This window comes from Semicossyphus pulcher, unplaced genomic scaffold (genome assembly GCF_022749685.1).
Source record: "Semicossyphus pulcher isolate SPU_LCO1_2020_fin unplaced genomic scaffold, fSemPul1.0.p SCAF_22, whole genome shotgun sequence".
NCBI classification, from domain to species: domain Eukaryota; kingdom Metazoa; phylum Chordata; class Actinopteri; order Labriformes; family Labridae; genus Semicossyphus; species Semicossyphus pulcher.
Window position 1 is genome coordinate 3,985,074 of NW_027211696.1, and position 24,550 is coordinate 4,009,623.

Below are 24,550 nucleotides of genomic sequence, written 5' to 3' on the forward strand. Positions count from 1 at the left end.
GTTCCTTTTAAATACATTGTCTCTGTTACATGTTTATTTTTACTTTCTACTTCATTCCTAATACTGATGCTAGCAACCTCTCTTGCCAGACTAGGACCAACACCAACAAAAAAATAATTAAATTAATTTGCAACTAATAATATTAATAATAATAATAGTGTTAGTGTTTGGATTGGAAATAGTTTGGGTATCCTGTTTTCCCTGTTCTTTTCCATAAAATTTAATTTAGCACTTTCCATGTGTTTTTTATGTTACTGTTGTTTTCTTCTAGTAAATTACTGTAGTAATCCCTTTTACTGCTTCTCATAATCTTTATCAATTTATTCTTATATGTCTTATATTTGTGTTCAGCTTCATTTGTTCTCTTCTATAAAAAGTCTTTATATAACAATTTTTTCTTCTTGCACGCATTTAATATTCCCTTGGTAAGCCATGGTTTTTCAGCAGCTTTCTGATTGACTTTCTTTATTAGAGTACAGTGTTTTTCGTAAAGAGCAGTGACTATTGACAGAAACTTGTCATATGCTTCATCCATGTCTTCCACATAGACTTCGTTCCAGTCGTGGCCGATCAAATCTTTTCTAAGTGAATGAATTGCCTCCTCAGTTTTATGTCTAACTATTTTTGTTGCAGGCTCTTCTTTTGTCCCTGTGGAGCTCTGTATTGTTGCAAACACCGGCAGATAATCACTTGTGTCATTTATAATTAGCCCACTATTTACCCTCCTATCAATTACAATTGTAAAGATGTTATCAATTACTGTGGCACTGTGTGTTGTAATCCTCGTTGGGCCTGTGATTGAGGGGTATAAGCTACACTGTACATTGAATTAATGAATTCAGTAGTGTTTTCTTGTTCCAGTGGGTTTAACAGATCAATATTAAAGTCTCCACAAATGAATAGCATTTTCTTGTTATTTGTATTCTCATACATATCTAGCAGCTGATCTCTAAAGGTGTCGATACATGACCCTGGAGTTCTAGACACACAACTTATCATTATATTTCTGGGTTTATTTATTTCTATTTCCACTGTGACACATTCCATAATATTATCCACTACTAGTGACATACTTTCAGTGCTTTTACTTCTGTATTTTTTGTCGATGTATAGTGCACCTCCTCCACCCTTTTTTGCCATGAGGTCTGATAAAAGAGTTAGCCACTTATTTTCTTATAAAACTTTTCCAAAGCAGACTTGAGCATTTGAAAACCTTTGTTTTAAACCATCTATGTTTATAACCAAGCAGTTTTCTTGTTTCCTCCTTTTTTGGGGGGGCATTCCTGCATATTTTGGTGTATTACTGCCAGTGGAATTGTGAGATTCCACCAGTAGGAATAACACTACCAGTGTGCCTCCTTGTGCCCATGCTACTACTTCACTGGATCTGCTACATTTCAGTGTGCTGGTGCCCTGACCACCTAACAAATATGGACACTTCACAATATGTTTTTATGTAAGCCTGGAACATTAGTCGGTTCGCTCTGTTTTATCTGTGTCCAGTAGGGCTGCACGATATATCGTTTAACCATCACAATTAGTGATGTGCGCATGTGCAATAGTCACATCACGTGCATTTGTGAGGCAAATTAAGTGAAACACATCAAGCTGCTACTTTGTCGTTTAGTGCAAAACGAAAAACTCGTCAGTTTCTGGTTTCCCATCACTAATCTACAGTAAAAGTCAGTCTGATATCACATTAGTGCAGCTCTTCAGCAAAGCACGGAGTGAGCTGACTGCTGTGCAGTAGAGTCTGTGTGTCTCCTGCCTGTAAACAGTAAACATGCATGCGATGCTGCTGCCGTCACAGATCCTGTTGGCAGGATGATCGAGGCAGACGCTCTGTTACGCAAGGTGGCTTATAAGTGAGTGTCTTCCCGTTAACAACGGCACCTCATCCTTGTGCTGGTTAATGCTGTGGTTACATAAACAGACAGTTCACAGAGCAGACGTGCCGCTGATTGTTTACTTTTAGCTGCTTTCCTATAGCGGCCACTAGTGATAGACCGATTAATCAGTCGGGCCAATCAATCGGGCCGATTAATGACATTTTGACATTATCGGCATCGGCCGATGTCTGCGCTCACAAGGCCGATTAAACAAAATATGTCTGCATACACAGGCAGCCTTGTCTGTGTGGCTGGCTTGAAGCATGCGCTTCACGGAGTCTGTTGCAGGTCACTACACAGTCTACACTCTCTTTCCATAACAAGCCTGCCAGACGTCACATGACGTTTACAAAGTTGAGTTTTTTTGATTACCAGTGGGCCTTTATTAATTAGATATATATATATTTTTAAAATAAGTTCACTGCAGACAGAATGCAGAACTACTTGCAGATAATGCAGACAACAGTGTTAAATCATTCAAGTTCGGCAATTTTGTGTCTCATTTGTTATTATAATTAAATTGTTGCATTTTATCAAATGCAAAATAAGTAACAACATGATATTGGCCTCATATATCGGCCATCGGCCGCCCTGCCTGTTAAATATCGGCATTGGCCATTGAAAAACCCACATCGGTCAACCACTAGCGCACACACAGCGTGAGGTTGTGTGTGCCGACAGGAAGCAGGAGACGTGAGCTTTAATTTCCAAAAGTAATCTTCACAGGTCAGATTGCGCTGAAGAAACATACATTTCAACACTGTTAGAAACTGTAGATGACGTACCGTATAAGTAACAAAACGTCAGCCTACAAGTCTAGTATTAATTTTAAAAAGAAACGTGTCGCTCCACCTGAACGCTCTCTACTTTTTAATGAGGCTGTCAGAGTCACTGAACCAAGTGTGATAAAAGAAAGAGAGAAGTTTCATTTTGTTAGAAGAAAATAGATTGTTAATTGTTCATTCTTTATATGTACATGAAAACACACTGCGTTTACCTGGTATAGTTTCCTGTATTTTTTTCAATCACAAGAAAAATCGCAGAACATAAAGTTATCGCAGTGTTATTTTTAATTAATAATAATAATAATTTATTTCCAATATCGCGCAGCACCAGAGTCAGGCGATTTATTTATATTTGTATGGGCCATGTGGTAGTAGTCACTCTTGCCGCTGTTATTAAATTAAATTGAGTGCTAGGATAACTTTTAAATGGCTCTACCAGGTACAATTACAGCGCACTACAGGTACAATTATTTACCATCTAGTGAAAAAAGCGTGGCTGTCGTGGTTTGCGCTGGCGCGGACGGAGTCCAAAGACATGCTAATTAGGTTCATTGAAGACTCTAAATTGCCTGAATGTGTGAGTGTTAGTAGGTTATCACACATTATAGATGAAGTAGATTAGCATTACTTAAGCTTACTATTTGCAACCCGTCTGTAAAGTGTTGCCCATTTCTCAACATGTTGATATTTATTACATTTTTAAAGTAGTACATTAACATTTCTGGGATTAAATGACACTTAAATATTCTAAAAAAAACAACAAACATTATTACATATTACAAAATGTTCATATAAAAAAATTAAAATTGACAACTAAAACAACTACTTATTTTCCCTTGGACCCACTCAAATGACAACCTTTGACTCCCTTGTTCTCACTACATTGAAAACCTATCAACATCACTGGTTGTATAACATCCACAGAGAGTAATGACTCTGTAGTTACACTCAGCTCTACACAGAGTCTCAGGGTCTGTTAGCATTGTTATGGTTTTATTGGTCACAACTTGATCTGTTTCACCTTTGTCACTCTCATAAGTTACATTTTGGTGTTGAAAAAGCTCTAAAGCTTTAAAAAACATTGTGTACTGCCTCGTCAGCTCCACTCACAATGGCAAAGTTTAAACTATCAGAATGGAGAATCAATCATTCTTAGAGCGAAACTTTTTCTAAGGAGTTAGAAAATAACTGGAAAGCAAACATTGCCAGCAAGGGCAAGCTCAATTATGGTAGCGATAGCCTGCCATAGCACATCTAGCTACCGTGACCTGCCGGGACCTGCCAGAGCTGTAGTGGCACTTCTGGGGACTGCCAGGAACTGTTGGTAGCTACCGTGACTTGCCAGGAACTGCCAGATCTGCCGCAGCAGGTAGCTACCAGACTATTATTAGTTCTATTATTAAATGATAATTAATTATATTATTAATAATAGTCATAGTAATAATTATAATAATAGTAATAATATAATAATAATAATATTAGCTGTTTGTGCTATGCTAGCTTTGTTCAGGGAAGCTCTGGGGGGCAGCTGCCTCTCTAACAAGGAGCTTAAACTGACAGATTGCCATTGTTGCCATTGACTGCTGTTTGTGGGGGGGCTTCCACTGACTGACTCTGCAACACCAGCGACAAAGACAGAAGCTGCAGTGGGCAAATTGACAGTGTGTGCCTTGGAGCTGTTAGTATCCAGTGGACCCAGTGCCTCGAGGGTTTTGCATCCTTCGATGTATTTTCTGCCCCCTAAGTTGAAGTTATGTTGCCTACACTATAAAAACATCAGAAACAACAAAAGCATTGGCAGAGATACAAGTGTCACAGACTGTAAGAAGCACCTTCTCTTAAGGTTTCCTTACGTCTCGTCTCCTGACAGCATTGTTGTCCTTTGGGAATAAAGTCGGTCTGGTGATGACAGAAGACGAGCTCACCGCTACCTCTTACACACCTGCTTCACTTCCTGCTCGAGCCCTGCAGGCCAAAAACTACAGCCCAAGCGCCCCATCATGCGTGTTCACTCTGATGCACGCTCTTTCTGATACGCGCAGAAACAAAAGCACTCACACGCTCACACACAACAAAGAGCTATTATGATTCCTTAAACATAACCTGTGCCACTGACAATCATGCTCACAGTATTAATTCAGACTGTCCAGTGTCCATTAAGCATGCAGTAGAGAATATAAAATAAATAAACATATATGTTTACAGCCGACATTTCTTTGATATTAAGCACACAGAACGTCCGATACTGTCGGCGTGTCTGCAGATTTCTATGAGAAATTAAGTGGCGCTGTTGGGCGTCGTGCGTAGATGTACATGGCGTCTGCCTTAATTTGGAAAGGTACTCATCATTTCTGATGTTATGGGATTGCTTCAGCGGGTATAACTTCAATCCCAGCATCAGCATATATCTGTGTATAGCTGTGTGTGTGCTGCGTGGGGGCACGATGAAGAAGAGAAGTTATATGAGCAGACCAGAGCTAAGAAGGAAGGCTGTAATCCACCATGGGAGCAACGCACCTGATTCAAACACGTATGAATAATCAAGCGCATATTGTGCGCCACTTAACTAGCAAAAGGTAGTGGGATCAACCTAATAGACTTTGCACCATGCGCTTTAGACCATGCGTGTTAGATCGCTTAAATAGGGCCCAAGATCTGAAGTTACCCAGATGCTGTTGGCTATTATTGTTGTCGGTTTTAGCGGTTCATATATCGATTATGTCGCATCTTGACCTACTTTCGGAGTGCCCCGAATTTCCAAAGTTTGCGAGGACATTCAAGATAATTTTGGCTTCATAACAGCTGTGAAATAAATATCTTACCAGGTTTGAAACAGTTGTTATGTCTTTTGTTGTTAATAATGTTTTAAATCAGTATTTGTTATTCATCTACCACCTGATCGGTTTATTCTACCTGAATATTCCTACTGATTATAATGTAGGACATTTAAACACATGGGAAATAGTAGCGAAAGGAAAAGGTAGCGAACTGTTCCAAGATCCTGACTCAAAGTTGCGTCGGGATCTTGGATCTCTGGCAGGTCCCGGCACCTACTGGCAGTTCCCCTGGCAGGTCCTGACTGCCACTAGAACTGCCACAACAGCTCTGGCAGGTTGCGGCAGTTGGAAGTTTAATTAGGCAAACATTTCTCAACAAGTCTACTGTATCAACTTTTATAATATCTATAACATTCAGCACTTCAACCGAGTAGCATAAAAAAAAAAAAATCATCTAATGAAAAGAAACAAGTAGCAGATCTCAGATGTAGATCAGAAGGGCATGCAGAGGGTTATTTCTACTCGTCGGCTCTTAGTGCTGTGAAATGACCTAAATGTCAGGCTGAAACATTTGAATAGCACATTGCTCTTCAGTTACACAGTTAATTAAGCAGTGATTATCCTTTCGAACGCATGAGAGAGAAAGAGAAGATTTGAAATTGAACAATTAGGACCTTGGCCTGGAGATAAGTCCCCAATTGCTAAAGGAATTGAGAAGAGAGTCTCAAAGCAAGAGTCTGGGAAATATTGCAGGGGCAGTATCTTGTTTTTATAGCTTACTAAATGATGTTGTCCCAGGTATGCTATCTATATTTGAAATCACATAAACCCAAATTCTGCTGTAATAGAATGCGACAAAATCAAAGGCAGCAGCATACAAGGCAGGGTTGTTTTTACTGCCATTGATTGGACATAAGAAACAGAGAGCTTTAGTGCCATCACAGACAGCTGAAGAGGAAGAGGCCATCGCTGTGAGGGAAAGTAACCTTGAAAACAGGAACATCTAACAAGGTGAGATGATTCACAAGTTGCTTCTTTTCACTCTGTTTTTAACAATATGGCTGTAATCCATCAGACTACCAGTGCTGTTGAGTCATTGATGTCTGGAAGAGAAGTCTTTGCACTTTAATTTCTTCATATCTCTGTTTTAATCGTAGTTTGATTTTCAAGAGAGAAATAGATTGGGCTCATTAACCAAACCAACTTCTACGCAGATGATTCTGTAAACTACTACAGCTTTACGCCATCATGACAAGAAAGTTGTGCAACATGCTGGGAGGTCAAACTGAAACGAATTGAACTGCTGTTTCATATAATTCACAGCTTTTTCAGAGCAAATGCAAAGAATGGAAATACACACAGGTCCAGTCTGCATCACAGATTCAGCAATTGGTACAGTCGGCTTAACCTACAACTCCTGCCACAAGCTTTATGCTGCGTCTCTAGGGAGCAGGACAGCATAGTGAGCCTTCGAGCCCAGAGAAGCCTGTTATGCAGCTTGAGGTCTTTCTCACAATCAGGAGTATGCGGCATGAAGAATTGTGGGTTTACCAGAATAAAATCAAGTGATCACTGTGGTATTGCCATGTAAGGCTCAGTTTTCTTGCCATAGAAGCTGTATAAATACATGTCTCATCTGCGTAAGTGTAATACATTAAACAGAAAAAGTATTGTGACTCTTAACCACTCTCAGGGAGATCTTTTAGAGTATCTTGGAAAGGAGAAGTGTCCAAACCCCACAGCTTATCAACAGGGGTGCCTCAAGGGTCAATGCTCGGTCCCCTTCTCTTTTCAATATATACCTCACTTGGTGCAATCATGGTTTCTAATACCATTGCTATGCGGACGATACCCAGCACTTCCTGTATTTCCCACCAGACAACACTACAGCCTCAGCATGCCCGATCGCACTTTAAGCTGTTTGTTTGGACTTACTGACTTTGTCTTCTCCTATCTTGAACGTTGCTTGTGTTGTATTAACTCTCAGATGTACGTCACGTTGGACAAAAGGGTCTACTAAATGAAATTGTAACATTGAAAAATCGTAACCTCATGGAGATGTTGGACATTTTGTAAGATTTTACTAATAAGCTCTCTTGCTAAGATCTGGATAATCTCTGATACTACGCACATGTCTGTATGCCAATTGTGAAGCTACAGCTAGCTGCTAGCTTTGCATCAAGGCTAGAAAGAGGTAAAGAAAACCATATTAAAATGTTTTCTTTGGGCAGATTCAGGCTAGCTGTTCCCACTCTTTTACAAACTTTGTGCTAAGCTAAGTTGGCTAGCTGCTTGTAATAGGTTCAGATTTACTGTACAGCTAAGTCCATCTTCTAGTCTAACTATTTTTAAGAATGCAAGTGTATCAGTGTGTAGCACTTTCACAGTGTAAAAACACTTCACTACAAATTAGAGTGGTGAAAACTGTACTTCAACAAAGAAGGTAAAGAAATGGGCTATCAGGTGCACAAATGTGTGTTTAAAGTAAAATTGTGCTAAGTATATTATATCATGCTACATTATTAGGATATTTTGTCTCTGAATAAATAGCATTTTGTAGCTGCTTCAAGTGTTGCTTATTTTATTTATATTTTAAACAGAGCCGTGAATTTAATAATATATCTTGTGTCAAATCTCAATCTTGCAGCTACTACAGCTGTCAAAAAAGTTCCTATTTACTGAAAAGTAGTGGGGAGGAAGTACAGTTAAATGGAAATACTCAATACTTTATTTTTCTCAAGCTTAGTACTTGAGTAGATGAACCCTCCACCACTTCTCCTTACTAGGAAGGCAGACTGATATTTCTGCACCAAACCATGTATCCACAACCCTGCAAATATCATCACTGTGTCATTTTGTCCAAATCACTCTTTTATCGATTGCCATTGGAGCAGCTGTTAGTTGTCATCACAGATTGTAGTGTTGCTTCAAGGTCTGTAAGAGGCATTTTCCTTTTTTCTTTTTATCGCTATAAATCAAAGGAAACATCTTTCTGTAAGGTAAAATCACTGAATCACTTGTATCATGGTGCTTTTCTCTCTTTTTTCCCTTCCCAATCATTTGTTTAGAGATGTTAAATCCTCAATTCTGGCAAAAACCCTACGGCATAATTTCAACAACTGGAATCACTTTAGGTCAGTAGTAAACTTTGATTTCTTTTGCGTATGGCTATAACCAAGAATATATAGGCTATCAGTGGCATATAAGAGTATATTGTGTTTGGCAGGTGGCAGTAATGAAAGGACGCCATTTATGCCTCCTAATAAGCTTGTGATTATAATCACCACTGCTTGAGTCACAACTCTGAGACCTCAGATGTTATATTCATAGTTCTAACATATTAAATATTAATTACAGAATCTGGAACATGAACAAAGGGTACTGTAGAAGCACAGCTTGGCTCCAAAATACAGTTAGTGCTCTAGTTTTGGATAAAGAAGTCTTGGAGAGTGTGACAGTTCAAAACAGCTTTTCATTTTTTACACACTGACTGTTTCAGTCTTCATAGTTATCTGCTTCGTTCTTAGAAATGATACGTTGAGATGTTTCCAACAATGTCACTTAATATTTATGCTACCCCATCATTTTTCAGTCATCTACCCTCCGTTTGATGTAGGCACACACTGTGTTTCAATAATTAATTATCTACATGCATATGCAAGCGCATGTGTACAACACTTGACACTTAAAAGCAAAGTTTGTCACCTGGGGATCTGAAGGTCCAGGCCTCGTCATCATCAAAGTGCGTATCCCCAGCTGTGAACCTCTCTCCAGGAAAAAATGCATGCGCCACGGTGCCTCCTGGCCCGTCAAAGGGATATCCATCATCGTGGTCCGCCTTTGTGAAGTCAATTTGAATGTCTGCATCACTTCCTGCCACCTCGTGGAAGTTAAGTGGTGCAATGTCGCTCCAGACTTTCAAAGCGTAGTACATCAGGGCTCGAACAGTGTCCCTGCCCAGTAAGGCCGAATCCTTAGGGAAGGTTCTTACTCTGAGAAGAAAGGGAGAAGAAAGATGCGTTACATAAGAGAAAAAAAGAAGAAGAGGTAGGGATTTTCGGTCTCAGTTGTGTTGTTTGCCTCCTCAGAAAGCCCAGCAGCAGTTTTGTGCATCCTTTCTGAGTAGACACCATTTTACACTTATCGGAGCAAAATTCCCAGGAAAGTCCCCCACACAACAACACCTTTCAAGTTACCTTAATCGACCTTTACCTGATAAATTATATTTGAAACTATGCCAACGCATTGTTCGCCATGTAACAGAAAGTTGATGCTTAACATACTCGAACATTAATGGCACTTGGTAGACATGACCCCAGTGGGGCAAAGGGAAGTTTGATGTGGGCTTTGTGAGTGGGCATGGCTGAATTGCTCAATGGCACCCCCCTACAAATTTATAGAAATTCAGCCCCTGCAGCACATTAAACCTTTATGAAATTATCCCATGCGGTAACGCCAAAGGTAATACTTAAGAAAATACCTAAAGGATGAAATGTTCATGAGCTTGTGTACAATCCACAAAATTGAGTGGCCGTGGTGGCTCGCCTAAAAGTGATGTCTCGCCATAAAACAGGAAGTTGTTGTCTTATCATCATTAAACTTCACATATTTTTAAACAGTCTCTGCCTGAACAGATCTACATGCCAAAAGTCAGTCTTTATCATAGCGCCACCTACTGGTAACAAGTTGTCAGCCTTGAGTGATGTATCATTCACTGAACTAGAAATTATACTTCGTCGTCAACACTTGATGTAGTGTCCAAAACCCATGACAATCAAGAGCAATTTTCACTGTTCTGTGTCTGAAAAACACACAATGGCTGCAGCACACTCTGCGGCTGGATCACGGACGCTTCCTGATGTGCGCACACGTGTCAAGGGCCCGCTCAATGCTGCTTGCAACTAGACTTTAGTGCCCTTTGTGGCTCTAAAAAAAGGCCAGTGCAGCTTTGACAGAGATGATTACAATACATTTTCTGGAAAATTGACTCACTGACACGTCAGAATTAAGTGCTGCTCGTGAGAGAAACTTGCTCATTTGTATTTGAAAAGAAACAGTCCAACACCATAGGTTAGATACATGTGAGTGTTAAATAAAGCTCAAAACTGACAAATAATTGGTCTGTCGATTGTAATCATTCAGTCTTTGAAGTATGCATTTCATTGAATTTCTTTTACTTTGAAAATGAATTTGACAGTTACTTTGCTTCCTGCTTTGATTTAAGTTGAGACTCGTACCTGTACTTCGCTGTTTGATTCATCAAGGACAACACTCTTCAATAAAAATCAATATGTAAATGTAACACATTTACATAGAAGCGACTGCAGTCGCTTGGAAGGTTGATGTTATACATTTCTTTTGTGTTGTGTGTATGTGTGCTTTTCAGTTTCCCAATCATACATATTGCTTATTTTTCACAAGAACATTTAGAAGTAGTAGTATAAAAATGAACAACTCCTAATCTGCTGCAGAGCAGAGGCTGAGTTAAAGATGACACAGTCCTGATGTATCGTCCTCATTGTTAAATGACTCTGCTCCCACAGCCCACTATTGCAGATGTTCATAGTTATGCAGATGACACCACAGTTTGTGTAGCTTTAACTACCTTTGTCAACATGGCATATTTAGTGGACAAGCGCACCGACTTCTGGCGAAACCTGCATCTGAACTTAATTTGAACTTCATTGAAAAGATAAACAGCTCTGGATGTGACCCTTCAAGCTCTACTATCAAAATAAACAAATATCTTTTGTTAACGCTTTTATCCCGATGACCTGCTGAGTGTTTCACCGCCTCTGAGGATCATTTCAGAGTCAAAACAACTTTTGCCACGAGCTACATTTCAGACCTTTCATCCCCACATGAGCCAGACGGCAGCTGTTGCTACGGCTTGGCTTGTAGCGGCGGTTGACCGGACCTTTACTGTCAAAGTCAAACTTGTGAGCACCTGCCGGAGGAGCTCACACCAAGCCAGATGTCTGTAATCTTTTAAATCACTACTCAAGGCACTTGGACGAGTAAGTCATGTGTGGTGTAATCTGTTTCAGTTAGGCTCTGATTCTTCACTGCTTTCTTTTTAGCATTTCTTTATCTTAAGAAATAATATTAACAAACAATTATATTATGTATATATATATATGTATGTACACACACACACACACACATACGCACACTTATATATACAGTATATATATATATTTATATCCTATCTCACCTTGTGAGGCCAGCATTTTCAATTTGCTTTTACATTTCCGATTCTTTAAAGGGATCCAAGCCCTACAAGTGTCGGGACATTTTTTACTACAGTAAGCTTTTTGTCCACCTCTTTTTTTGCGCTCACTTAATCAAACGTCATAGACGGTACTTTCTTGAACCACAGTGGCAAATTATTATATGACATAAAAGCAGCTTTTATATTTGATACAATAAGGTAAATAGACAGAGGCAAACCTAAGACAAAAGATGTCTTTTGTAATTTTGTTTAACTTACAAAAATAAAACATTGTTTATTTCTTGACTTCAACTGTAACAGTTAAGAGTTAAAAAACAAGTTTAATTTATGCGGAATAAGAAATACTTAACTTAAATAAGGCCAGCTACGTCTGTATTTATCAGAATCTTATATAAAATCATATTTCATATCATAATCAATTCAGAATTGTAGAAATTAGGAATTGCGATTCTAACATGAATTAATTTTTTTCAGCACCCCTAATATTTTCAGAGTTACAATGTGTCACTTGGCTGCTCTATTGTGAAACAAGTCAATTCAATTCAATTCAAGGGAGCTCTATTGGCATAGGAAACATACGTTTACATTGCCAAAGCAAGTGTCAAAGGAAAAAAAACCCATACTAATTCAATAAATACAACAGACCGACGAAGTAAGTGAAAAGCTGAACATAGTGGACAGTAAGGCTGCTAACAAGCCCTCTAACTTGTCAGGAGTTGGTGGAGAACAAAATAGAGGTAAAAGGAGAGTTAACTTAATATTTAACGTCATTTTGCTGTTAGTGTAGACAAGCAAGACTCTGAATGAAGACTGACTTTGCTCTGTATGTGCTTAATGGATAAACAGGTAACTTTTTGCTAACAGGTCATCATAAGTCAGTGTTAGTTTAAATGATGTCAGCAGTTTAAGCTTGTCAGGCTGTCACACTCCATAGTACAACTATTGCGACTATTGCTACACATTAGACAGAATAGAAGTGTATTCTTATGAACCTCTTTTATGCTTGTAAAAAACAGTTGGAGATGAGCATAATGATATTTATTTATTCCCTACTCTGTAAAACCGTGGCCTCCCACATCACTTTTCTCCGTTTTCCAAGGTAATCCTGGTCGCTAACCTCCGTAGCTTCAGTATACATTAGCGGATATTTCCCCTGCTCCTCACTGCAGCGAACGCTTGAGCTGCCTGTTGTTCATGAAGTCTTTAACTCACCCAGCGATGCAAATGAGTTCATTAGAGCAGCTAATTAATGTAGTAAGTACCGAATATGTCTCTGTCAACATGTTGTCACAAAACACATGGGTGGTATTAGCAGCGTTAGCTTAAACCAATAAGTAAGTGGTAGTTTTAAAATGAGATTTACCTCATTAGGATGCAAATGAATGCAGCTATGGGCACTTCAAGTCTAATCAGATCACTTGCTCTGTAGGGAGACCTGTAGTGTACATTTAGTGGGATTATTTTCTTGCCTTGATTTGCTCACACAAATGTGCCTACACAGTCCACTTATTCATACTGCCAGAGCGCCCGGCCCTCGCTCCAAACCACAGTTAGCCAAGGTCACTGCTAATGGCTAAACCTCCACAGACAATTCACCTGCTTATTAGTCTTAATTCAGACGGACGAGGGTGGGTGCTTGTGTAAGTTTGTGTTTGTGTGTGTTTGGGGGAATGTTGATGAGGTAGAAAGATGGAGAGGCACGGTGCTTAGTTTTGTCAGTGTGTAAGTGCGTATGCGCATCCAACAGTGTGTGTCAGCTTGCGAGTGTGATTCGAGGCAAGTCCGCCAAGGTCAGAGCTTTCCTGCCATGCATATCAGATGTACTGAGCGGACCCAGGGAGCTGCTTGTGTTTACATACAAGAGAGTATAGATGCATTTAAATGAACACGGTGTCATGTCCCTGAGGTGTTTCCTGTTAAATCTGGTTACAGAGCAAGTCAGGGATCTGTCCATGTGTCAATCTGGCAGCTTACTTTAAACAGCCTAATTGATCCTGTTTTAATCAGGCGACCAACAGGGGTCAGATTCAATGTTTAATTAATGCTTTTTTTAAGTCTTTAAGTCCAGTGTAAACTATATAAGCTGTGTCTCAATTCGGGGTCTGCATCCTTCAAAGGACGCGGTCTATTGAGGATGAGTCATCCGTAGCCTGTGTAGACCACTAAGGCCGAACTGGTCGATGGAGGATTTCCTGTTTGGGCCACCAGCTGTTCCCGCCCTTAACTTTGCGTCACCAAACGTGGCTGCTGTCGCCTAGCAACAGGTAGCTAGCGAGCTAACTAGCTATCATAACTAACATCACGTAACTTATTATTATCTTAAAGATAATTTGAAGTTTTAAGGCCCCATTAGTTATTTTTATCATTTTTATCGCTAGCTATTTGATTGAGTTTAAAACAAAAACTTGGACATTTATAAGTGCATTATTGGCCACTTGGGAGTACGCCATCTCATCTGAATTTGCAATGAATCTCGGGATACATTGGGCCACGAAGGATGCACCCGATGGATCCTTCAGGAGGACGCATTTGTTGGTTGCATCTGAAGGAGCCTTCGAAATGGGACAGCCTTAAAGCTGCAGTAGGTAAGATGGAGAAGAGAGCGACTTTTTTTGTCATTGTTTTCAATGAGAGGGACGCTTTTTTGAGGAAGCGCCTCAAGTTGAAAAAACTTTCAACTCAACGCAGAAAAGCGCCCAATGTCATTGCTGTTTTTTCTCATTGTTCAATCGGATGAATGTAGAGGCGGACCTTCTGTCAGTTCACACTATAACAGTTAAGCAGTAACAGGTAGCTAATTATTTTGTGGTTGCCTTAACAACAGTAGAAAAAAAGCCGAAGCAAGCTGCTCTTTTTTTTAACCGTATGCCTCAACAAAAAAAGGCAGAGCGGCGCGCCTCACGTTTTACAGCCTGCAAAACGCGTTCTGTCTGATTAGGCCCTTACTCAGTATCATTTATAATGCTTTCAGGTCCTGTAGCTCTCTCCACCTCAGAAATTTCGCTCCAATGTTTACTCTCGTTTCGTTTCAGTCTCGGTCCAACTCTATCTTTTCAGCTCGCCTTTTCCCTTTTTTTTCTCCTTTGGTTAAACAGTCCCAGAGTTGGCATTGGAGGGATGGGCAGTTTTTCATTCCTGGTGGTTGTTTCTTAGCCATTGTGGACGCAAACCGGCTGATGCTGCGCACACTGAAGAAATTCAGCTTGACCGTGCGAGCATGCGCGGAGGAGTGGTGCTGCGCAGCGTGTGATTGACAGCAGCCAGAGAGACTGCTCGGCTCTGATTGGTTGTTGTGTTTCCGGAGCGTTGGATTCTTACAAATGCCATTAGGAGCAGTAGGAGGAGCCAGAGGAACATGATTTTTTTTTTTACAGATTATCTGTCTCATGCACTACTGCATGTTTAAAGTGACAGTTTGAGCAAATATGACAAAAAGTTAGTTTTAATAATGTTACCCACTACAGCTATAAGGCCTTTTCAGATGGGGGGCGATTGACACGCTTAATGATTCACTTTCAAAGAGGGGCAAGCAGGTAGGTAGGGAGGCGGGGGCAATTTGACAGGCAGAGTGACTAAGCGACACGCAGTAGCAAAACTCACAGTGGATGAGAGACTGATCCTTGTTGTATGTGAGTTCACGGAGATATATAACCACTTTGTAAACAGTTACCGGGACATAAACAGCAGGGCTTTTGCATGGCAGAGCATCAGCGCAAGACTGGATGCATCAGATAATGTAACGTACAACTATGCTAACTTAGCTAGTTGTTATAGCCTATAGAGAAAATACAGTTGAACCGGCAGGGATACAGTAGTGCACAGAAGCTGTTTCCATGGTTACCACAACCAAAAACTTTGGTTGTATGCGCCGTTTCCCCCCAATTTTAAGATCAAGTTGTTAGATAAGTGCTACAATGGGTAATCAGAGCAGGTTAATTTACTTTATATCAACCACAATGCATTGCTTTACTTGACGTAAATACACATTTTGTCAGTGAGTGAATTTAAATTTAATTTATACGTCTCGTCTTAATATGAGCTTTTCCTGAAGGATTTTCTTGACAAAGACTGAGATTAAAATGAAATTAAAATGCTGTAATGAATCAATAAAATTGTCCTTTAGGTGATTACATTTCTTTTAGTGTCATATACTAAATTACATATACAGTTGTAGGACCACAATAAACTGACACCCAGTCATGACCAGGAGCGAGTGTATCGAGGCCAAACAAGGCGTAGACTTTGTAACTGTACCATGAGAAAGGTCTGACTAAAATAATCAAAGGGGATCAGAGAGGTGAATTTTACAGGTTGGGAATTTTTCTGTTTCTTTTTTAAACAAAGAAAAAGAAACCCCAACCTGATATCAGCTTAACTATCTTTAATAAACACACCTTTTGATGGTTTATCTAAACTAGTAAATCCTCTTACCATAACATCACCGTATCACATCACCGTATTTAGGGATGATTTAACTTCCACTGAAAGAGGATTAATGTGTATTTTTCTAGTATATAAGTATCTAAAACCCTGCGTGGGAAAGATTGGCTGATTAGGACATTAAAACACACAGGCACTAGGGTTTGTCAAAGTTTCTGAAAAGTGCCTAAAAGTTATTTGATCTGTTGCTGTGAATCACAAAATCCCCACTCCTATAGGAACACTGATGTCTTCTAGTCTTCATGCTAAGTTAAGCTAACGGCATGCTGGCTCTAGCTTTATATTTACTTTACAAACATGGAAGTCGTATCCAACCTCACATCTGACTCTGGGCAAGACACTGAACATTCATATAGTTTTAAGCCAAAGTCTGCTTACTCTTTTGTTACCACTAGCCCAACATCATGCTAACACTTGCTGCTAGCTGCCACCGCTGCTAACAGATATCCCCCACAAATGAGTCTATGCTTAACTTAGCTGGTATATTAGGGTCAGTCTGCACTCCCTCACTCCAACATGGGAGGGACACGGTCAACAAACTTTAACTGTGCACTTGGGTTGGGCTGATTGACGATGCCATCATTCATCACTTCCCTTTACCATCGTAACCTCATAATTTAGATGCCATTCAACTCTTTTTCCTTTGATTCATATCAGAGCAACACAGTCCTACTTTAGCCCACAATAGTATATTGTATAACCTGTGACCAATGTTTTAATGCCTTTCTCCTTCATCAGTGTTAGGCTAAAACACCAGAGGGAGATCATAAGACTGGATTGCAACATAAATTGCGCATCATGGTGTGATTGCGGTTCAGCAGGTCCGTGCAGTTTGCTCTTGTTTTGTGTCTTGTTTTGGAGAGGAGCTGTCTGCAACTCCACTCTCTGGAGAGAGGCGCTGTGCTCTCATGCATTAATGGAGCTCCAAACTGAGGAGGCTCATCTCTATCCACAGATCGATGATGAGCAGGGAGAGGAAAGGGCATCATTTTACCAGTTTATGGTAAAGCCCAGACTCTCCCAGTGTTTTACTAGTTTCACTGTGTTTACTGAGCTTTGTTCTTTGAGCAAGCCCGCCATTACTGATCATACTGTATAATAACCCCTGCGGATGTGGGAAAAGTGTGCACATATATGTGTGACTAATCTTCTAATCATAAAGATAATAGCAAAATATTATTTTCATACTGTATTTACTGACATTTAAACATTTTCAGTCACTCAAAAGGTGGAACTGTTGTCATGATCACTGGAAGAGCGTGACAGCCCTTATAATGCTGCGCCACAGTTACCAACAACTCTCTGCAGGTGGTAATAATTTCACTGTAACTGCACAGTGCTGTTAGTTAGCGTGTGTGAATTAGACATTTTTGCAATACGGCTAATTTGCATAGAGAGGGTCAAAATTTAGCTGCATAATAGCTATATACACGCTAACAAAGCCGGAGCACAGAGACGCTGTTTGCTCTGCAGCAGTCTGCAGTGCTTTGAGAATGAGGCAGCGTTCACAAGGATTCAGGTAGACGGTAGACAGCAGGCGGATAACACCTTTTGGACGGCATGGGAAAAGCAAACAAACACTCCGACAAAACGGCAGGGCGGCAAAAAGTTGTTGTTTTTTTACTTACCATTACCATTGCCGGTAAACAGCCTCACCTCATTTTACCGTCGTGCTCTTGTCCACTAAAATTATATCTGATTCGCCGTCTACCGTCTGCCTGAATCCATGTGAACAGGTTTTTGCGCAATCCTTTTGTGAATTAGGCCCCAGATTTCCACTCAGCCACAGGAAGTAGAAGTGCGTGTCCATCTCATATCCTGATATAAAATCCCAGTGCCCAACATCCTTTCAGATAGCAGCAGCATGTTGTAATGTTACGTTTCAAACGTCTGGTTCAAAACTGGTTGAGCCGCCTTCACAGATATTCATCAATCACCGGAGCAGAGTGTCAGAGCAGGCTTCACACTAGAGATGTGCTGCCCTGCCGAACCCTTTTCTCCGTCTCCATCACTCTTTCTGCTTCGTACACTGTGGTACACTTCTGCTTTGTGGCTTGTGGTCTTTTTGAGTCTTAGTTTTCAAAGTCAACAAAAGTCTAAGTGTTCACAGTCGCTCTGGTTATCGTCATAATCCATCCTTTGTAAACTGTCACTTCAGTGAGAACAAGTAAAAACTAAAAAAACTTTCTGCTGCTTTAGTCAAAGTTGTAGTGAAGATTTTGTCAGCAGCAAGGAGGTCAGAGGTCATCAAACTCCCTGGTTTTCGCAGCTCAGGAATAAACTTGTGGCTGATCAAGGTGATGGCTCTGTGATAATGTTTATTCTCTTGAAGTGTCATGACCGTGACTGATGAGCAGTTATAAAGACACAAGCACATGAGCCAGCAGAGTTTGAAGAATAAAAGTGCAGATGTAAGAGTTTCAGGCTGCAGCGTAAAGCAGGAATGATCAGCCGCTCGGTGGCTTGAGGGCTGTTTAGTAGCATCAGAGCTCCTGAGTGTGCATCATTGACTCACAAATAAATATCTGAGTACAGAGTGTACTGTCAGACGTTTTCCACATCAATCAAATATAATACCTCCATAAAGAACTGCTTACATCAAAGAACAGGCTGACACTACTGAGCAGGCAGAGCCGGGCAGAGTGTGAATCTTTGGCTACGGTGCTTAACTGACAAACAGAGGATGGAGGAAGAGAAGGAGAAAAGAGAAAGGGATTGTTATAGACGGATGGGAAAGAAGGAGCGATAAAAGAGAGACTGAGCAAGCAAGAAGAGAAAAAATATGCAATTTAGAGTCACAGTTATCTGGATGATCTGATAGAAAAGCAGGGAATGAAGATAATAACTTGTTTTAATTTAAAAGTAACAGACTAATTGACGTCTTTTAGAGCTAATTTCTAAGAAATTGGATTTGTGAATGCGTTAGGCTAAAAATTAAATCTTCCATTCAGCAAGTTGTAACTAGTTTAAACAGGTTTAAGAGACAGCTCACCTTTAAACCAATAAAGGGAGGGAAAAGTTTGAAAAGAATCCATGTGTAATGCATTACGAGGGCACATGACTGTCCTCCCATCCCAACACATCCCAAGTCTTCATGAAGCAGCAGTACATTCAGGGACAGGGAGAATACACCTTCACACATATAACAATACAATACATTATTTGAATAGGCTGCAATTCTATTGCCACATCTGATGAGATTCACACGAGTCAGGATAACGGATGGGTAGAGATCTTCTTCACAGTTACAGCGCGACTGTGTTTTTGGAAGTTCTACATCTTCTCTGACACATTAAAACGTCCTTTACTGAAAAACGTCTGTGAAACCATCTTTACAAGGTCATTAGCCAAACTATGTTATGAATATGAAATGAGGGAGGAAATGAGATTTTCCACTCTATTATGCAATGTTGCCTCGCTGCTTCAGTACACCTTTAGAGGATTGACAATTTTAGACCATTAAGAAGTTGTTTAGGTTTTTTTCCTGAGTGACATTTAAGTGATTTTAAAGTATTTGCGCACAATTCAGCACCTCATTTGAGATGGATATACTTTTATGAAAGTTCGGCTCTGTGCCTTTGGAGGACGCTATCCGCTTCTCCAATGGGCCCTGGTAAACCTCCACCAGACTATGTTAAATGTGTCATCTGGCGGAGGCGAGGGAGCTCGCTAAACTACACTTCCTCAATCAGGGACGCCCGCCTCCGATGTCTCGTTCAAAATCGTCAGGTTTGAAAGACTGCAGACCTGAAGATTTCTTTGACGATCCACCGGTATATTCTCGTCGTATTTCGTATTCTGTACCGCTCTTGAGTCATTGGCTGCAGCGAAACGGTAGTATTTCACTCCAGCGTCTCGCTGGGCCGTTCCTTTCAGAGGGAGGGACGCAATGCATGCTGGGTGTTGTAGGAATGCAGAATGGGCGAAACCACGAGCTGTTTGTACAACTTTCTCCACAGCTATGGCTCCAATATCAAATATCATTGCTTCTAGGGCAGGCAACACGGCCAAAATCCTTTATCAGGATGTAGGATTTTTCATATCTCGATAACAATATCACGAGACATCATGTTTTCTGGTAATTGAAAAAGTAACTAGTTTATATGAAAGAATCACATGGTAAAGCCCATTTTTGGATAATTCTGTGTAAATTAAATAGTCCTTTTCTGGACTGGATTGCAAGGATTAGAACGTAAAGCGTCAAAATGACGTAAAAATGCTGATCCCAATAGAGACGAGATAACAAACACATACAATAGACGTTTTCAAATTGTTTTAACGATATATACTGTCATATTGCCCAGGCCTAATTGCTTCTGTCGATTACAGAGAACACCAGCTTTGACTGACAGTGGCTTTATCCAGGGGCCAATTGCTCTTTTAAGCGAGGTGTCAACGATTCAGAGACTTTGGAGAGGAATAAAGGAGCAGGAGACAAAAGAAGGCACGTATTTGAGAGCGTATGGGATGTTTCTCCACCTCACAAAACAGTCATTCTCAATAAAACAACAGATGGTATCTATTTAGTAATTAAGTAGGAGAGCAAGTCCATAAAAAGAAAGCAGAAACATTTTCCACATTAAACAAAATACCTGTATTAAAAACTGCTTTCGTTAAATCACTCCGAGAGACGCAGTTCTTACAGAATATCGATGCTATATACATTGTGATAAACAACACCATATGGAAACCTTTCCAAATGTGACTGAATCAGAAATCAAAAAAATAATCCACAAGTGTTTATAATAAAACCCGTTAAATTAACCATCTGTTTCTTGGCAGGAGCTCCAGGCTGACAGAAAAACTCCACAAAAGACACGAGGTCTATATATCTTTATTTCAGTGAAACTTGGCTGCGAGCCGCGAGTGGAAAGGTTGCTTCACTGGACTGAAAAGACAGGCTGACTGATTCTGCAGGCCGAGCGGGGCCGAGCTGCAGGCGCGCACGGCGAGTGATCGGCAGTAGGAGTTTGGCAGTTGCAGAATGGAGAGAGGGGGAGAAAGAGGGAGCGAGTGATAAGGAAAAGCAAAACGTTCCAGTCATAAAACAGCAGGTCCTCACAGCGGCGTGTACGCTCGTCTCCTGAAGCAGATGTGGATTCCGTGCAACAGTTTCAGGCTGGGTTTGCTGACACGTGGTTTTCCAGGTCAGCTCAGAGCCCTCATGCAAACAAATCTCAACCGACCCCCTGTAAAATTTCTGCACCTCAGACTGAAACCTAACAGATGAGGAAGGCAGTGCCACAAGGACAAAGTCAGCGGGTAATCTGTTATCAATAAGCCATAACCATACCGCCCCCAGTGACAAGCGATTCGTCCTTTAAACTCGGCCCTCGAGCGGTTACTTTTGCTGCATCAAACCAGCGTGAAAAGGAAACTCAGAGCCCTATTCAGAAGAAACTTACTCTTCACAGTCGATGAACCAGCCCTGCACTCGGAAATATACCTAAATTGGAAGATGCTTTGCCTCTGAGAGAGAAATAAACACACAGAAGTTTCAGTTTTTGCAAGATTCAGCATGAGAGTGCAAGAATGTTAATCTGTGTACCAATCTTCTAAAATTCCCTCGCTCACTAAAAAAGACAGACATTTTTTTAACCTCAAGATTCTACATCTCATCTTCATCCTGCTGCCACAGCATCCCCACAATCTCCTCTCCGTCCGACCTGTACTTCCTCTCCTGTCCCACTCTTACAGTAACTACCGCAGCCTTCCCATCGCTCCTGCTTATCGACCTGTTTCCTCAATCCTCCAGTGTCCTGATGTCCTGCTTTCCCTCCGCATCTCGCTTCTTTCTGCTTCTGTTCTTCCCTTTCTTAAGATATATATTAGGCTACTCGGCTCATCACTCTCCTGCAGGCTGGCCGGTTGCCCGCTCTCATTATCTTTGGCTGACCTGGACAAAATGAAGTCTTTCCTCAGGTACATAAATACTTGTTTAACTACGACTTGTCCACCCAATCGATTACTGCTCCCTTTGATCGGCTCTAAATATGCATATTGTAGTTTACTTGATGTGTCTGGAAGTTTTCACGTTGTGAGTTTACAGTGCCGACACCTTTTCCATTATACTGAAGCGCTGTGAATATTTTCTTGATAAACAATATCTCGGCATCACGTATTCTGAAAGCGTAGTCAGTACTTTCACAGCCAACCTGTCTGTTTCAGTGTGTTCCTGCTGTCAGGTACGCCGCAGCTGAACTGAGAAGCCGCGCTGACCTGTCAGCAGTTAACACCCTGCTTCTCATCCAAACACAAGCAATACAACCACTTACAGTGGAGAAGGGCGGCGTACAGTAGGCCTATAAGTCCTGCTTTGTTTTGCAGAGCAGGATCAAATGTTGCTATGGTAACTTCAAAGTGACAACTTCACTTTCGGTTTCATGTTACATTTGATTACCAAACTGTCTCTTTTGCATAAAGATATTTATACGATCTGCAGCTGTTATGTGCAAAAGTTTTAGTCATAGTATGAAGCAGCTTTTTTATGTTCAGTTATACACTTTCATTTAATCACTGGCTGAACAACCACAACTACAAGCCAAAATAGTTTTGTGTTGCAGCTGTGCAGAATGTTGAATGCCGAAATAAACTGCAAACTATAAGTTGACTGTTCCTTGATATTCATCGAGACTGACGGGCGAGTTAAAAAAAAAAGGGTTGCAATGTGTTTAAAGCTCCTGTGAGGAACTTTTGGTTTTGGTTGATTTTGGCGCCCCCTGTGGACAAAGCTGATTTTGTCCTGTACATGCTTCAAGGACCAGTTGCCGATTTTCAACCTCAGTCCTATCATGCTATTAAGGGAAGCTAATGCCATTATGGTAGGAAAAAAATGCGGTTTGGCTCTGTGCCTTTGGAGGACACTATCTGCTTCTCCAATGGGCCCTGGAAAACCTGCGAGATAAAGCGCGTCATCCGGCAAAGACGAGGGAGCTCGCTAAACTACACTTCCTCAATCTAGGACGCCCGCCTCTGATGTCTGCAGTGTTTAGTTGAATAAACCACACCACACCGTAAAACGCTAGTATCTCATTACATCGTCTCTCGCTGGGTCGTTCCTTTCAAAGGGAGGGGCGCAATGCACGCTGGGTGTTGTAGGAATATAGAATAGGCGAAACCACGAGCTGTTTGTACAACTTCCTCCACAGCTATGGCGCCGATTTCAAATATCATTGCTTCATCGATTACAGAGAACACCAGCTTTGACTGACAGTGGCTTTTTCCAGGGGCGGATTGAAAACTCCTCACAGGAGCTTTAATGTCCCTTTCTATGCAAACAAACCTTATTCCAAAAAAGGAAAATTAACAAAGACAGTTGGAGTAAAAATTATTGGCATCTCTGAAAGTTGGTGGTAACAAAAGGGCAGCACTTATAAGAGGTATCACAAAGTTGTCCAAGCCTCGACCCAAGCATGCTAGGGGCTGCTTCTTTCAGATGTGTGGACGAGGTCTGGAGCCGGCACACAGGATGGTGATGAGAGTTATTTTATCTGGACAGCCTGCTCTCGCTGGCTCGCCTCAGGGAGGAAGCCGTGTTACAGATGGTGATGCTGGTATTATTTCCGATGAGTCCGGGCTTCGCAGTAAACTGGAAAAAGAGCTGCCTCCTTCCCTCACAGCTCACCATCTATCTGGGGGTGAAATTGACCTCATGTCAGCACGAGAGCGCGGCTCTCGCAGCAGAGAGCAGAGCTGCTGACAGCTCCTGTCCACAATCAGACACATAACACGGGCAAATTGCCCAGTTGCAAATCTTTATAGGCATGTTTGTGTCATGTTTGAGCCCTGCTTAGTTTGGTATTTAAAATATTCTAATGCTTTCATTTCCTGTTTAATGCTGTCCTTTCCACTACCTCTTCTTGTATGATGTTCTACTTCCTGCCTTTGTGTTTTCCCACTTCAGTGAGTGTATGTGCCTCGCCCTCATTGCTTTCACCTGCTCCTCGTTAGTCGCATCTGTGCCTGATTACTCTCACCTTCCCAGTGTATTTCCCTTACCCTGTCTCTGTGCAAGTTTGTTCATCTTACCTTGGACTGTGTTGGGATGCTTTCTTTACGTTTTTGCTAGTCTTCCCTTTTTTCCTTTTCTTCTATTGGATCTTTAATTTCCCCGGACTCATCAATGTAAGCCTTTTCTTATTTCTTTATGTGTAGAATAAATTCTCGTTAAGTCTGCTATTGGGTGCTCCCCCTATTTTATTTAAACCTTAACGTGACAGTTTGTGTGTATCTTATTAGTACAATATTCTTTGTGACTCGGACCTAAAGACGAGGCAGGTAGCAATGGCAAGTGAAGCAAAATTCATGTTATCTGCTACTCAATCCATTCTTTGGCCCTATCCCAATCTCCACTCAAGGACTTTGAGGTGCGTTCCTGGTAAGTGCATAAGGGCTCTGATGCAGATTTAACAACGCCAAATTCTGCAC

General features: G+C 40.9%; 1 protein-coding gene across 1 annotated transcript in view; it reads right to left on the bottom strand.

Annotated features, from left to right (window-relative positions):
• LOC138602139 (matrix metalloproteinase-17-like) overlaps positions 1–24,550 on the bottom strand; it is a 51,958-nt gene that overhangs the window by 21,752 nt on the left and 5,656 nt on the right. Inside the window, exon 3 of the mRNA XM_069673541.1 lies at positions 9,157–9,443. Within this exon, the coding sequence (XP_069529642.1) occupies positions 9,157–9,443 (287 nt within the window). The remainder of the gene's footprint in view (positions 1–9,156; positions 9,444–24,550) is intronic.